Here is a 17,421-nt window from a genome sequence, read left to right as displayed (position 1 = left end):
ATTTGCGTACCTTACTTCGATTTGGGGGGTAAGTGTAGACCAGCCCTTAGAGGGGCTTATTCCCGATGAGAAAGCTTGATGCTGCAAACTGTTCATTCCAATTCTGCTGTTTTCTAGGAAGCTCGACACATGTAGGGTTACCATATTTAAAAAATAAAAAAAGAGGACACTCCACAGGGTCCAGAGGCATGGGGGTCGCCCGAAGCCGGTAGTGCTCGGGCAGCTTGAGCGCTTACAGAGCCCAGGAGTCAGGGAGCACAGCAGCCCCCGGCGCCCGCTCTAAGGTAAGCCAGGGAGTATTTTTCCCGGACATGTTCGGCTTTTTGGAAATTCCCCCCGGACGGGGGTTTGATTACCAAAAAGCCGGACATGTCCAGGAAAAACCGGACATATGGTAACCCTAGACACATGCAAAGTTCATTTTTGCTCCTACAATGTGCTCTTGAAGAAAGAAACAACACTTGGTAACACCGTGGATGTTGTGGGGATGATACGCTGATTGAATTACTTCTCTAGAAAGAAAAAAGAGTTGGGAGGCCAAAGGTCTGTCAGTGCTAAATTACACCAAGGGCAACTGTCTCTGTGAGAAGACACACGTTCTCTATGCACTCCAGCTACGTTATTAAGCAATGTTCGTAAGACAGTCAGCTGCTTTGCAATGTGCATTACTGCATTTTCTTAAAAGAATTAGTAACTAGACTGCAGGGTTTTGAATGAATCTGACAAGTGAAATTGATTTGGCCCCTACAGCATAGCCAGACTTGGTCTGTTCTGTCTTTCAATTCTGCCTGACATATGTAATCCTTTCTCCTTTAAATATAGGCACCACATACTGTTGAGAACAGAGTAATAGAGTTAGAAAGGGTTGTGCCTCTCTAGCCTCTTCCCTCTGCTGGATTTCACAGGGGAGCCCTGATGGCTGGCTGGGGCATAGAGAGGCATATTTGAGTCATGGCTCTTAGTTAAAGAAAACGACATTATTTTGTTTCTATATTTTTACCTAGCAGAAGATAACGGTTAAAAAACCTAAATAATTGCTACATATTTTAAGTGTTTATGTTAGAAGAAAGTGAAAAGACTGTTAGCCTTGCAGTAGAGCATGGCAGAAACAGCCACTGCACGAGGTTGCAGTAGCTAGTCCCTGTAACTGTTTGCAGACTGACAGGTTGCTTGAGAGAGTTCTGCCTAGCGACTCAAGCATGGAGCCAAGAACCAGGAATTTCTGAGTTCTAGTCCTAACTCTCACATTGACTTGCTGTGTAGCCTGAGACCAGTCACTGGGGGCTGAAATTTTAAAAGTGCCCATGAACTTTGGTGCCTTCTTATGGGGCCAAACTTGAGACACTTTGGGCCTGATTTTCAGAGGTGCTGTATGGTTAATTGGATCTATAAGTGCTGCTCAGCAATTCTTAAAATCAGGACCTATGTGTCTTGATTTGGCCCCCAAAAAGGGGCCCCCCAAAATTAGAGGCCACTTATGAAAAAGTAGGTTTGCTGCCTTTGTAAAGAGTATACAATACTTACATACTCACCCCATGCAGGCTAGTGAAGATTAAGGCATAAATGTTTGTACAGCACTTTGAAAATACAGCATAAAGTGATATATATGAATGAAGGCCAACATTTTCTAACATAAGTACTTAACATTTGATAACTAAAATCTCATTTGGTACCTAAATAAAAGTGGCCTGATTTTTTGAAGTGCTTTACACTCACAGCTTCCAATGGAAATAGTGGATGGTCAATATCCCTGAACATCAGACCTTTATTTATATATCTAAATGTTGGTTGAATAATGAAAATTTTGGTCTTGATAGTCTTTTAGTCATTCAATATTCAGCCTGTAGCATATGAAGGAAAATAACCAGAACTGAGGAGATCAAAGATGTGAAAGTGAGTAGAATATCAGAAATGGCTTGTTCCTTAAACCTCTACTCTCATGAGTAGCCCCTACTCACATGAGTTGTCCAGTTTTCTTCAGTGGAACTTCTGTGATTAAAATATGTTTGTGTGAGTAAAAGTTTCAGGATCAAATCCAAATTATTCTTAGTGTAATAGTGTTTTTGGATCTGTATCTCACAGCAAATTTCATGTACAATGTTCCTTATAATTAGAATCAGTTGAAAGTAACTGAAACAAACAACAAACAAACTCTGATACTATTCATGTCCTTAACTTGGATTTTACATGCACACTGCTAATTCACTTTAAGTGTGGTGGTGTAAGTTTTTAAGTGTGACACTAAAATTTACCAGTGAATACATCTGAAAAATCTTGCAAATAGATTTTTGTAGATTACTAATTCCAAATTCAAGTGTGATTATGAAAGTACAAATTCTTCTCCTGTTAATGAATACCATCTTCTAACCAGTCATGTGCAGTAATATGCAAAGACCTTTATAAATCATCCCTTGTACAATCTTTAGTGGTTACTAAGATTTCAGCCAAAAGAAAGAGAGGCCACCAAATATATGTTTTTTGAACTTTCGATTTGTTGTCTGGTTTCCTAGCAACTAGATCCAGGGTAGGTAGCCGTTGTATGTATTTTCCAAGGGAACCCCGAGACCTTTATGCTACTAAAAGAAATCCCACTTTTTTTCCCAAGGTTTTAAAGTATATAGGAGAAGTTTCCAAAAATTACTCTGGGGCACTTTGCCCATACTGAGTACATGGTGTACACAATTCAGCCTCTGGACATTTTTCCATTGTGCAGCTGCCCAAATACTGCATGCCCAAATAGTTCTGTGCTGTAGAAAAGGTTTTAAGCATTTTTGCTAGGTACTGAATCCTCTCAAATTCACTTCAACTTCAGGAGGAGTTCAGGGTGCTCCAGTGCTTAATTTGTAACGAAAGAGGTGCTGAGGCTCAAACAATTTTTTTTTACTTTCATAAGTGCCACTACAAGGCCAGCGGTGCCAGGGCCCTGGCAAGCCCTGGCACAAATTAAGCACTGGGGTGTTCAATACATTGCAGGGCCTGTCCCTTAATTTTTGTTTGCCCTCTAAAGACTGGATCCTCCTTCTAATGCAGTAAATGGCAAAATTCCCATTTAGTTCAATTAAAGCAGAATGGACCCTATGTTTGTAGACAGATGTAAACACTGTTGAATGTTTTGTGCTGATTTAATGGGAAAGTTTGGTGCCAGCCAGAGACTGGAAAATATTTGATTAGCAGAGATAGATGCAGCATCACTTAAAGCTTATTCTCTTCCATTGTCTCAATAAAACAGGCAATGTGTCTTCTATTTAGGAGAGAAATTACATTCTGGGTTAAATAAAAATAAGTTTCTAATTCTGCAGGGAGGAAGGGGGAAGAAGCTAGGATATTCCATTATTTGTAGCCGGCTTTCTTAATTTCTGACTGAAGTTATTACTAGATTCCAAAAGATGGGTCACAGAATTCTTCCAAAATTATTCATAATTCCAGTTAATTCCAATTTTCCAATGATTCTGGTCTGTAGATCATTTGAATTCCAAATGTAATGCATGTTATGTCTCTGGTAACAAACCTAATTAACTGACACTGCATGAATTTCAAATCCTATAGTTGATTGAAGGCTCCTTGGGACAGGAACTCTGTCTTCATATGTATTATTACAGCACTTAGTACAATGGGGGCCTAGTACAGTGGGATTTACAATACACATAAATACAAATAATATTTGTAGTTTACAATCAAGGAACAGAACAATGCTATGTGATTTATGTAGCTAAACAACACAGTGTAAATTGTGAACTGATCAAACATACAATTCAAAATTCTTTTTCAGTAAATAGTCAAGATAAAAATTATTTAAAAGGTTAGTACAGATAAATGCTCTAATGTTCCAGTAAGTGAAATAGGAATGTGTTTTGAACGTGGCTGAATCAAAATTTGCTTTTGAACTTTTTTTCTCCTCTCAGCTGTAGAGCTTAGAGCTGGGCAAATACTGCAAATAAACATTCCCAAATATGTGTCCACATTTTATTATGAATTTGCTACAACTATATTGAGCCCCTTTTGTGGTTACTTTCCATAAATAGTCTAAAAAATAAGTTTACTGGCAGGAATGTATGCCAAAACAGTTGACTTCAAGCAACATATTTACAGGAAGAGAATTTGTAATTTATAATATCAATTATTCACCCCAGAAACTATTTCTAAACTCCTAAGCGCTGGCTTAGTAGCTGCCTTCATTTAGTAGCCAACTCTTTATCAGCCAAGATGCTGAGGAATATCAATCGAATAAATTATGTATTACAAATTATTCAGCCAGGTCTAATATTGACCAGCTTTTTGCCATAGCATGTATTAAGAATAGATTCTTCAAATGCTGCTTTGGGAGCAACGTGCAGTGGAAGAAAATTAATGGCATAGAAGAGTTTGATGTTTGGTGTGTGGTTTGGATAACTCATCCAAGGATTAGTGATTGAAGTCACAGAAAATATCACCCATTCTTGAAAGAATTTCAGTGAGTAATCTGTATGTGAATTTGAATGTTAGAAGTAGGAGTTGCAGAAAGGGAAAGGTCTACTGCTCAGTGTAAGTTTTCCATTCGTCTGACCCATTTTGGGTTTAAATAAAGACATGTCTTTGTGACTGTCAGGAAACCAAGCTTAGTCATAGTTGCCTGTTTAATTTGAAATGTTCCCAGTTTCTCTAGGCTCAGATAGGTAGCAAGTTGCATCTGTACTCTGTTGCAGGGTCCCCTAGGACTCTGGCCGTGCAAGTAGGTTTGTTGAGAAATCTTTATCAGTTTCCAAAGTCAATTCAGCTGGTTTTTCCATAATTAATTTTTTCTCTAAAGTTCCCATGTACTTTCTCCACATGAGAGAGAAAGAGAGACAATCACACACACACACAGCGTCACCTTTATGCTGAGTGATTTGACAGTCTGTTTATTTTCTCCAAATGGGTTAATTTCTTTTTTAAGTAGCTTTGGCCAGATTATGCCTTGCTTTTCCAGAAGTGCAAAAGGGAAAGGAGGAGAGGACACAAGGAGCCTTTCTCCCCTCTTGTGCCTCTGGTTAGAAGTTTCTGATTTCTGAACATTATTGTAAATTGGCAGGGATCCACTCCTGCTGTGGTAATGTGTCAATCAAATGCAACACTCTTATACTGCATAACTCTTTTGAAAGCTGCTGTTTCGACATGGGAGAAAGGAGAAGTTTCATACACTTTTAAAGATTACTTTTAACCTTAAATCAAGACATCTGTAAGCTAACAGAGTATCTTTGGGGGCACAAGGTGGAAGTTTCACCTAGAGCGCGAAACTTCCTTGCACCGGCCCTGCCTGCATAAATTATTATACTGTGATTTCATCACATGGTCACCAACTTCCCAATGCCTAGCTTCATTGTTCTCTTTTCCAGTTTAAAGCTGCTACTTCTTGTCTTGTTCCCATTCAGAACTGCTGCTATTTCCTCTGATCATCAAATTGAGCTGACTGTGGAGGAGCTGACCATATATTTTCATTTGCAAGCTGCCTGCCTTCTATTAGCAAACACACTTGTATTTTGATTGTGTAGATTGCAAGTAACACTGCGCTGGCTTAGTAGCTGCCTTCATTTAGTAGCCAACCCTTTATCAGCCAAGATGCGGAGGAAAGCAGTCGCATTTAATAATAATCTTTCTCAAACCATTGATTTAAAGACACATGAGGAAGGAATTAAATTTAACAGAAGGTATGGCATCTAGACAAAGATACAGGGTTCAGGATATGTATTGTGTGTAGCTTTAATAGGTATTAGAACATCTAACTTTTCTATGGCAGTTAAGTAAGAGGGAATGAGAGAGGGAATTTGTTGTTATTATTTTACAAAAACATTTCCTTGAACTAAGGATTCAGCTTAAGATAAAGTAGCACTTTGGCCCTGGAATTTTACTGTTCTGGGTTGGATATTGGCTTTGTTTAATTTTTTTTTCCAAATGTGACAAAACACCTTTTTTTAGTAGAATGCAGTTTATAAAAGCTTCTGCAATTATTTTTATGACAAGGGCAAGGTTAATAAACAGCCATTATCTCTGTAAGCATGTTCAGTGGATCAGTGTGTTTCCTGTTGATGAGGGAATGACTTCCGTTTCCCTGATGAATAGGAATTGAGAGAAAAATCAAATCTGAAAATCTCCTACCGTTTGCAAACACTTCAGTGTGAGGTGGAATGACACAGGGACATTGACTGTAGCTAGTGATGCATTCCATGATTGCAAACTCTGGGCCAGCATTCAGACAGACCCTGCACGCATGACATGAAGCAGACTTAATGCTGGGCTGATCTGAGCAAACGGCATTGGTCAGAGTGTCTATAGCAAAGAGAACGTAACGTATTGAAAAACAAAGAGGGGCTGCAAAAGCTACAGCCGAAGAAGAGCAGGCTGAATTCTTGCCTCATGATTGCAATCAGTCCGGGTTGCTTGCCTGTGGTGTGGAACAAACACCAAGGTATTTTGTAATCCTGTTAGAAGGGGCAGATGACCTTGGATGAACTGAGAGAATGCAAGAAGAGTGACAGCTCTCATGCCTCTGAAGTTTCCCTGAGGCAATTGTCACTTGTGTCCCTTGCTAACCTGTAAGGTAGATCTTGCATCAGTGTGTGTCCTTCAGGTGTCAATGATGACTCAAATGACCCCACAAAAGCTGTGTTGGTAGAAGATTAATGGAGGCTGAATTAAAAACTTGTGGACTCCTAAGTTAACACCTGCAGAACCAATATGCTGCTGCATACAGATGACAGCAGCAGAGAAATAAAGGCTTGGGGATCAAGCAAGCTCCTGGTCTCCTCACCCGCTGCCAGTTATGGGTAGAGGAGAGGCTACATCCTCCTAGTTGAATCTGTCACTGGCTTCTCCAGCTTTTCCCCATCTGTAGGCACAGTTTCATAGTTTTTACAGTGAATTGCTGTGGGGCTCTTCTTCCTTGGAGTGTGGCTCAAAACCAAAGTTTAAGTACTACATTTTGCAAAGATGAGGGAATGGCAGTAGTAGAACGGCGCACAACTTTCAGACCTTGACTTCCAAAATGCCCCAGCGGAGATAAACGCAGAAGAATAATAGTGTAATAAAGGAAATGATTTGTTCTTTGGGGGCTTAAAGAGGAGTTAGTCACAGCTGCAATAGTAGTGAGCAATATCTGTAAATGATCTCTGTCCTCATAATGACTCCATGTAAATGTGGGGGGGAGGAGAGGGCAAACCAAATGACATTGCAGGGAGGGCTTAATTCTGGAAATTCTCAAATTTTGGGCCACTAATGATTTTTGCCTGCACTGTTAATATCTGCCTTTCTGGGTGTGAACTAGATATTTTAATACAGGGATTTCATGTCACAAGACACAAGGCTAGATTCTCCTGTCCTGCCAAACTGCAGCAATGGAGGTGGAGAGGCCTGGGGCTTCAAGCTACCTTTGTGGGCCCCAGATACTAGGTTTGACCAGTAACTGGTCTGGCCCCTGATATATTTAAGAGCAGTCCTGGGGCTCCTCTAACTTACACCCTCTGTGCAAAGACCTTTCTGGTAGTCAGTGATTGCTGGGATATGGGATATAGGCAGGCAGGGCTGGCTCCAGGCACCAGCGAAGGAAGCAGGTGCCTGGGGCGGCCAATAGAAAGGGGCGGTACTCCGTCCATTGTTGGGGCGGCACGTCCAGGTCTGCGGCGGCAATTTGGCGGCGGGTCCTACACTGCCTCGCTTCCTCTTTGGTGGCATTTCGGCGGCATCTCAATCGCTCCGCTCAATTGGGCTTTTCTTTTTCTTTTTTTTCTTCGCCGCTTGGGGCGGCAAAAAAGCTGGAGCCGGCCCTGTAGGCAGGACATCAAGAGAAATTTGGAGCCTGGTATAATGTAATTGCTGGGGCCCCACCCCCTTCTATTTCACTTTATTTACACATTTAGACACACATTAGACCTACAGGTCCTGGTGCAATTGTCCCACTTTTTCCCCTGTCTTGTCAGGTCTGGATATAGGGATGCCCTGGCTATGCCTCTCTCCTTTCTCCCAATGTGTTTCCCCAGCAGGAGGCCGGGAATGGGAGCGGTTTAGCAGCTGCTACAACAGTCATAAACCACTTAAGATTTACCCAGACAGAGGGAAATCTAAGGGGCAGATCTACTGGCTTTTCAGTTGCTTTGTGCCATCAGATCGGGGGTCCTGCATATGGTCCACTGGGTTGTTGGGTTTTTTTTATCCTCACAATAACTGATCAATTTAATAACCATGGGGGAGGGGCAATTTATTATATGAAGGGGAAATGCATTGTATGTTTCTAACGTGGAGTGTTTTACAATTGCACACTTGAAACTGAATAAAGAAAGATTAATATTAAAACCACCAAATGCCAAGAAATTAATTCATCTGTTGTGGCTTGGCAGCTTGCAGTCATGCTTATTAAGCTGATGGGAATTGCATTGTCTTGTATTTTATGATTTCTAAATTAATGGGAAATAATATGATTACAACAGAAGGAAGGCCCATAATGAAAACATGTGTGAGTCAGTTGAAGTCATTGAGAGAAGTGGGAGCATGACACCTCTGAAAATCAGACTGTAGGTTTCTAGAATTAGTCAAACAAAATTCTAGGTGAAAATTTTGACCTTTTCTTTTTGCCTCAGTTTCTCCACCTGTAAAAATGGAAAAACTGAGGCGCAGCGAGAAAGTCAATATTAAAGCTAGTGATGCTTACACACCTTTGTAAACCGTTTTGAACTCCTCCGATGAAAATTTCTGTATAATTGCTAAGCATTATTATTGTTATTATAACAGATACTACAGAGTGTGACCGATTCCACTTTGTATGGCAGGTAAAGTTAGCAAAAGCAGAGATTGAAATGGAAAAGAAAATAGTGCTACTGTGGCTAAAATGGTAATGCTATTATGACATAGTTCATTGAATCATAGAAGTGTAGGCCTGGAAGGGACCTCAATAAGTCATGTAGTCCAGTCCCCTGCACTTAAGGCAGGACTAAGTAAAACTAGACCATCCCTGACAGGTGTTTGTCCAACCTGTTCTTCAAAACTTCCAATGATGCAGATTCCACAACCTCCCTAGGCAATTTATTCCAGTGCTTAACCACCCTGACAGTTAGGAAGTTTTTCGCAATATCCAACCTAAACCACCCTGGCTGCAATTTAAGCCCATTGAATCTCGTCCTAGCCTCAGAGGTTAAGGAGAACAATTTTTCACCCTCCTCCTTTTAACAGCTTTTTATGTACTTGAAAACTGTTATCATGTCTCCCTTCTCTTCTCCAGACAAGCAACCCCATTTTTTTCAATCTTCCTTTATAGGTCATATTTTCTAGACCTTTAATCATTTGTGTTGCTCTTCTCTGGACTTTCTCCAATTTGTCCACATCTTTCCTGAAATGTGGCACCCAGAACTGGACACAACACTCCAGTTGAGGTCTAATCAGCGCGGAGTAGAGCGGAAGAATTACTTCTCATGTCTTGCTTACAACACTCCTGCTGATACATCCCAGAATAATGTTTGCGTTTTTTGCAACAGTGTTACACTGTTGACTCATATTTGGCTTGTGATCCACTATGACCCCCAGATCCCTTTCCGCAGTATTCCTTCCTAGGCAGTCATTTCCCATTTTGTATGTGTGCAGCTGATTGTTCCTTCCTAAGTGGAGTACTTTGCATTTGTTCTTATTGAAGTTCATGCTGTTTACTTCAGACCATTTCTCCAGTTTGCCCAGATCATTCTGAATTTTAATCCTGTCTTCCAAAGCACTTGGAAGCCCTCCCAGCTTGTTATGGTCCACAAACTTTATAAGTGTCATCTGTATGCCATTATCTAAATCATTGATGAAAATATTGAACAGATCCGGATTCAGGACCAATCCTTGCGGGACCTTACTCAATATGCCCTTCTAGATTGACTGTGAACCACTGATAACTATTCTCTGGGAACGGTTTTCCACCCAGTTATGCACCCACCTTACAGCAGCTCCATCTAGACTATATTTCCCTAGTTTGTTTATGAGACGGTCTTGCGAGACAGTATCAAAAGCCTTACTAAAGTCAATATATACCACACCTACTGCTTCCTCCCATCTACAAGGCTTGTTACCCTGTCAAAGAAAGCTATTAGGTTGCTTTGACATGATGTGTTTTTGACAAATCCGTGTTGATGGATACTTATCACCTTATTATCTTCTAGGTGTTTGCAAATTGATTGCTTGATTATTTGCTCTATCATCTTTCTGGGATAATGTTTAGATATAGTGTTTAAAAATCTGGCCCTTATTTCTCCTAGCTTTAGGATTTTCTAGTATCAAACATGTATCCTTTCTTAATATATGCAGGGAGTGGAGGGAGGCTGCATCTTTAATAATGTGGGAATGGGTGAAATTATAAAGAGCTAGACTGAAATACTGAGGGTGTGATTGTCAGCCTGGCCTGACTTGGGAATCTATTTTTACACCTACAAATTTGTGAGCACAAATCATTGCAGGCACTGTACAGCTATTTAAATGTCTGCCTCTGCTTGTACCCACAGATAAGGTATTTTAGAAATCTGAATCACCTAATTTGTTCCTACGTATAGTTGCAGGTGCAAAATTACACCTGGGAAAACAGAAGCCACTGTTTAAAAATCTGGCCCTTATTTTCAAAAAGCCCCGTACTTCTTTCCCCATCCCCAGCATGAATGCAGTGGGGAAGGCTTCTGTAGCAGAAGTAGTTTAGGATGGGGGAGTTGGCACCTTCCCCACTTCCTGCCACTCACCTCCTCTTATCCCCACTGATGTCTTCTGTACCTCTTCCCCTCTACTCCATGCTTCTCTGCTTCCCTGCAGTGCTGCCTGACATGTGAGCCGTTCACGCTTGAGGATAGGTGGAAATGACTCACTTAAAACTGGGACCCAAATCACATCAGCTAGAAACCTGGGGAGAAATCAGTTTTGTGAAAAGGAAAAGTACTACAGTGCGATCAGTTTACTTGCATTAAAGAGAACATTATTTTAAACTAGAGAAGTTCTGTTGCTGGGATACATTATGTGGTTGACATTAGCTGTGAGGAGGACATTTCCCATTCATTTAATGATCACTTGAGGGGCGAGAACCTCAGGACCAGCTGAGGTGTACTGTGTGAAGATGCCTTTACACTTTCCTAACCGAAGGGCTGCTCTAAGTTGCACTAGCTGGAACAGCCTCCATGGGGCCATTTTGCTGACCCAGGATCATTGGAGTATAGCATGATTTGCCCATGTCCTTCCCTGTCCTGTCTTGAAATGCCGCCTACACCAGAGTGTCCAAGAGTGAGTGGCATAGAACTAGCTTATGCTACTTGGCAATTCCCCTACCCACCTGTAATCCCCAGCTTTCTACTTAGGATTGCTCTCTGGCTGATGTACTCCCTGAGCAGCACCAAGGAGCTAGACAGGGGCTGGCAACCTGGTCCCAGATTTTGAAGTATCCCATATTCAACATACTCTGTCAATTGTTTCAGCACATCTCTAAAGAAAAACAAATATTGTGATAAAATTGGGCCTGACCACAAGAATACTAAGGCTCCCACTGATTCTGGTGGGAATCTTTTCCCTGAGTTTCCCCAGTGCAGCTAAGGTAATTGTGAGAATGCCCTCATTTCCATTGACTAGCAATCTTGTAGCTGCTACTTTGGCCTGGTCTACACTAGGGGGAGATCGATCTAAGATACACAATTTCAGCTACGAGAATAGCATAGCTGAAGTCGACGTATCTTAGATCAACTTAGAATCACTTACTTCGCGTCCTCGCGGTGCAGGATCGATGGCCGCGGCTTCCCCGTCGACTTTGCTTCCGCCTCTCACCAAGCTGGAGTTCAGCAGTCGACGGGAGAGCGATTGGGGATCGATTTATCGCGTCTACACTTCACTCGATAAATCGATCCCCGATAGATCAATCACTACCCGCCGATCTGGCGGGTAGTATACATGTACCCTTTGATTCTCTTCAACTTCTTTGTAAATGTGTATCTGGTTAAATAGCTCTAAACCTACCTATTTTTCAAATTTGTATGTAAGTAAGAAGGGGGATTGCTGTGTGCGGGTAGCATGTTAATCGGACACCAACATGGTGGTCTATTACAGCACACATATTTTCTCAAGTAAGAGAGACAAAGCCAAGACAAATGGTGTTCTTGCCAATGGATTTTCATTTTAGTCATTACAAGTCAGTGATTTCTCCCCAAACTTTTGCCATTATGAGATCACAACCCAAATGATTGTACAGTATTTGCACGTTAAAAATGTGCTGATATCTATCTTTGAGTCCAATCATAGTTGTCAGATGGTTTTGTTTCTATAGTACTTAATTGATCAGCATGCTTTGCTACTTCAACAGGTTGTGGTGAAGAACTCTCTGGTGCATCAGGATCTTTCAATAGCCCTGGCTACCCAAACAGGTACCCAAGCAATAAGGAATGTGTCTGGTACATTGACACAGCACCTGGTAGCAGCATTCAACTCACCGTTCAGGAACTCGACATTGGATATCACTCAGACTGCAACTATGATGTTTTGGAGGTAAGAGCTTTGGTTGCAGCACTCTAGAGTATGCTGGTTATGCATGTTTCTGTCTGGAGCACAGAAACAAGACCTGCACTACCAGAACAAGCCATATCCTCCAATATGCTGTCTTTGATTATGGCCAATGTCAGAGTTTTCAGGGGAGGGCAAAAACCCCCTATGGAAGGTGTTTATTTCTTTGGCTGTCAATCTAGAGGCCCTAGTCAAGAACAGGGTCCTATTGTGCGAGGCACTGTACAGACTTGATTTTAACAAATAGGGAGGAACTCGTTGAGAATTTGAAAGTAGAAGGCAGCTTGGGTGAAAGTGATCATGAAATCATAGAGTTTGCAATTCTAAGGAAGGGTAGAAGGGAGAACAGCAAAATAGAGACAATGGATTTCAGGAAGGCAGATTTTGGTAAGCTCAGAGAGCTGATAGGTAAGGTCCCATGGGAATCAAGACTGAGGGGAAAAACAACTGAGGAGAGTTGGCAGTTTTTCAAAGGGACACTATTAAGGGCCCAAAAGCAAGCTATTCCGCTGGTTAGGAAAGATAGAAAATGTGGCAAAAGACCACCTTGGCTTAACCACGAGATCTTGCATGATCTAAAAAATAAAAAGGAGTCATATAAAAAATGGAAACTAGGACAGATTACAAAGGATGAATATAGGCAAACAACACAGGAATGCAGGGGCAAGATTAGAAAGGCAAAGGCACAAAATGAGCTCAAACTAGCTACAGGAATAAAGGGGAACAAGAAGACTTTTTATCAATACATTAGAAGCAAGAGGAAGACCAAAGACAGGGTAGGCCCACTGCTTAGTGAAGAGGGAGAAACAGTAACAGGAAACTTGGAAATGGTAGAGATGCTTAATGACTTCTTTGTTTCGGTCTTCACCGAGAAGTCTGAAGGAATGCCTAACCTAGTGAATGCTAATGGGAAGGGGGTAGGTTTAGCAGATAAAATAAAAAAAGAACAAGTTAAAAATCACTTAGAAAAGTTAGATGCCTGCAAGTCACCAGGGCCTGATGAAATGCATCCTAGAATACTCAAGGAGCTAATAGAGGAGGTATCTGAGCCTCTAGCTATTATCTTTGGAAAATCATGGGAGACGGGAGAGATTCCAGAAGACTGGAAAAGGGCAAATATAGTGCCCATCTATAAAAAGGGAAATAAAAACAACCCAGGAAACTACAGACCAGTTAGTTTAACTTCTGTGCCAGGGAAGATAATGGAGCAAGTAATTAAGGAAATCATCTGCAAACACTTGGAAGGTGGTAAGGTGATAGGGAACAGCCAGCATGGATTTGTAAAGAACAAATCATGTCAAACCAATCTGATAGCTTTCTTCGATAGGATAATGAGTCTTGTGGATAAGGGAGAAGCTGTGGATGTGGTATACCTAGACTTTAGTAAGGCATTTGATACGGTCTCGCATGATATTCTTATCGACAAACTAGGCAAATACAATTTAGATGGGGCTACTATAAGGTGGGTGCATAACTGGCTGGATAACCGTACTCAGAGAGTTGTTATTAATGGTTCCCAATCCTGCTGGAAAGGCATAACGAGTGGGGTTCCGCAGGGGTCTGTTTTGGGACTGGCTCTGTTCAATATCTTCATTAACGACTTAGATATTGGTATAGAAAGTACGATTATTAAGTTTGCGGATGATACCAAACTGGGAGGGATAGCAACTGCTTTGGAGGACAGGGTCATAATTCAAAATGATCTGGACAAATTGGAGAAATGGTCTGAGTTAAACAGGATGAAGTTTAACAAAGACAAATGCAAAGTGCTCCACTTAGGAAGAAAAAATCAGTTTCACACATACAGAATGGGAAGAGACTGTCTAGGAAGGAGTACGGCAGAAACGGATCTAGGGGTTATAGTGGACCACAAGCTAAATATGAGTCAACAGTGTGATGCTGTTGCAAAAAAAGCAAACGTGATTCTGGGATGTATTAACAGGTGTGTTGTGAGCAAGACACGAGAAGTCATTCTTCCGCTCTACTCTGCTCTGGTTAGGCCTCAGCTGGAGTATTGTGTCCAGTTCTGGGCACCGCATTTCAAGAAAGATGTGGAGAAATTGGAAAGGGTCCAGAGAAGAGCAACAAGAATGATTAAAGGTCTTGAGAACATGACCTATGAAGGAAGGCTGAAAGAATTGGGTTTGTTTAGTTTGGAAAAGAGAAGACTGAGAGGGGACATGATAGCAGTTTTCAGGTATCTAAAAGGGTGTCATAAGGAGGAGGGAGAAAACTTGTTCACCTTAGCCTCTGAGGATACAACAAGAAGCAATGGGCTTAAACTGCAGCAAGGGAGGTCTAGGTTGGACATTAGGGAAAAGTTCCTAACTGTCAGGGTGGTTAAACACTGGAATAAATTGCCTAGGGAGGTTGTGGAATCTCCATCTCTGGAGATATTTAAGAGTAGGTTAGATAAATGTCTATCAGGGATGTTCTAGACAGTAATTGGTCCTGCCATGCGGGCAGGGGACTGGACTCGATGACCTCTCGAGGTCCCTTCCAGTCCTAGAATCTATGAATCTATGAATCTATGCACATAGTAAAAGGCAGCACTGCCCTGAGGACCTCTTAGTCTTTAAATAAAGCATGCCACTGGGCAGTACTATATCATATAGTATCATATCATATACAGTTTCCTCATGCCAGAGGATAATCCACATAATGGAGTAATAAGAAGGAAGCAGCTAATTAAGGTGAAAGACCCTTGTAGAGCCCTACAGTAAAGAGATTACTGTCATAAATCATCCAATCAGCAGTGAAGGGGAACCTCTGTTTTGGAACAAATGAGTGGGTTAATCTCTTGGTTACATACAGCCAAATACCCTGTTCATTTAACATTCATACACACAGAGATGTAATACAACTGAACTCGGGATTCTTGATTCTAAAACAGTGCATCCTGTCTTGGAGAGACAACTAAGGTCCCGATCCTGCAAAGATTTGTGCACATGCTTAACTTTATGCACTGTGGGTACTAGTCCCATTGACTTCAGTGTCTTTGCAGGACTGGGGCTTAAGGGAGTAGCTCTATTAACTCAGCTTCAGTAGCAGAGACAAATGCTATTCTGTCTCATAGCTGATATGCCATATTCCAGCACTGATCCCTGGTACACTTACACAGGTGCACACACCAGTTCATCACAATGCCTAGAAAAGTCATACTCATGGTTATTAGATATACATAGCATAGCTTTCTGTGTTTGTCAAGTTATTGGGAGGGAGGAAGGATTTATGCCGTCGTGATTGTTGTGCACCCAAAGATTAGCTTTAGCACCGCACAGCTTCATCACTTATCGTACGTCTATACTTACCTCCGGGTTCAGCGGTAAGCAATCAATCTTCTGGGTTCGATTTATCGCGTCTTGTCTAGACGCGATAAATCGATCCCGGAAGTGCTCGCCGTCGACACTGGTACTCCTGCTCTGAGAGAGGAGTACGCGGAGTCGACGGGGAGCCTGCCTGCCGCGTGTGGACCCGCGGTAAGTATCTTGTAGTTCGAACTAAGATACTTCGACTTCAGCTACGTTATTCACGTAGCTGAAGTTGCGTATCTTAGTTCGAACTGGGGGGTTAGTGTGGACCTGCCCTTAAATTGTGTACAGTGGGTGGAGCTTTGTGTATTACACAAAGGATATGTTTCCTCTACAAACCTCAGTACACCTATATTAGGTTGACTTACAGCTACCACAGTAACTACTGTGGCGGTGCATGTCTGCACTACCCTCCTTGGGTTGGTGGAGCATGTCCTCACCAGGAGCGCTTCCATCCACCTAAGAGGGCCAGTGTGGGAAGCTGATAGCCTGGTCTCTCAGGACTGCTGGCAGCTCCCTGCCAGGAGCCTGGCTGCCCCACGGGCTCACAGTGGGCTGCCTTTCCCCCGACAGAGAGAAGCTTCTTGCCCCCAGGAAGTGGGGTCCAGCTGCCCCAGCTTCTCCGCCCCCTTCCCGCCCCTCGCCAGGGAACGGGCAGAGGGCTGCTATGGCTTCTCACTCTGGCTTCCAGCTGAGAGCAGAGGGAAGCCCCCCAGGCTTCTCATACCAGATCCTGGCTGGGAGTGGGGTCCACCGTGAAATTGACAAGACAGTATATGTAAGGAACACAGTGTCTACATCAGGGGTCGGCAACCTTCAGCACACAGCCCATCAGGATAATTTGCTGGCAGGCCGCGAGACATTTTGTTTACATTGACTGTCCACGGGCATGGCCTCCTGCAGCTCTCAGTGGCCACAGTTCGCCATTCCTGGCCAATGGGAGCTCTGGGAAGCAATGGCTAGCACATCCCTGCAGCCCGCGCCGCTTCCCACAGCTCCCATTGGCCGGGAATGGCGAACTGCGTTCATTCGGAGCTGCGGGGGGCCGTGCCTTCGGACATCAATGTAAACAAAACATCTTGCGGCCCGTGAGCAGATTACCCTGATGGGCCGCATGCCGAAGGTTGCCGACCCCTGGTCTACACAGACACTGTGGCACCCTAACTAGAACAACATAAGCCTTATGCCCGGGGTGGTGGGTATCAAAGGCCGTGGGAGGCTGAAACTCCCCAAACAGCCTTGCAGGGCCCTGCCCACGCTCCACCCCCAGGCTTCCTCCTGCTTCCTGGCACTCTACAGCTCTTCACTCACGGCCGGGGCCCCAGGTGGGGGCTGGGGCTAATGGGGGCAGGCCTGCGGCCAGGATCTCTGGGCGGCAGGAGCCAGTGCTCGTGCTGCCTGCCCACCCAGCGCGCCAGGGCTGGGGGGCCGCACCACCTGCCTGGCACTCTTGGCTCCTGTGAGGGAAGGGGGTAGGAGGAGCAGAGACTAGCCTCCCTGTGCCCGTGGTTCGCCCGCCGCCCATGCTTATGCCTCTTGTAGAGGTGGAGTTATGATGTTGTGTAGTAGGGCACTTCCTTCGGGGAGGAAGGCTGTAGTGTAGACACTGACA

At 43.0% G+C, this 17,421-nt stretch overlaps 1 protein-coding gene across 1 annotated transcript in view; it reads left to right on the top strand.

Moving 5' to 3' along the window:
• The window catches only part of CUBN (cubilin), a 212,563-nt gene that overhangs the window by 83,073 nt on the left and 112,069 nt on the right, over positions 1-17,421 (top strand). The window contains exon 29 of the mRNA XM_026649328.1: positions 12,302-12,483. Within this exon, the coding sequence (XP_026505113.1) occupies positions 12,302-12,483 (182 nt within the window). The remainder of the gene's footprint in view (positions 1-12,301; positions 12,484-17,421) is intronic.

The sequence above is a fragment of the Terrapene carolina genome, unplaced genomic scaffold (assembly GCF_002925995.2).
Source record: "Terrapene carolina triunguis isolate 2854851 unplaced genomic scaffold, T_m_triunguis-2.0 Scaffold84, whole genome shotgun sequence".
Lineage (NCBI taxonomy): Eukaryota > Metazoa > Chordata > Testudines > Emydidae > Terrapene > Terrapene triunguis.
Note: the sequence above shows the minus strand (reverse complement) of the source record. Positions and strands in the feature narration are given on the sequence as shown.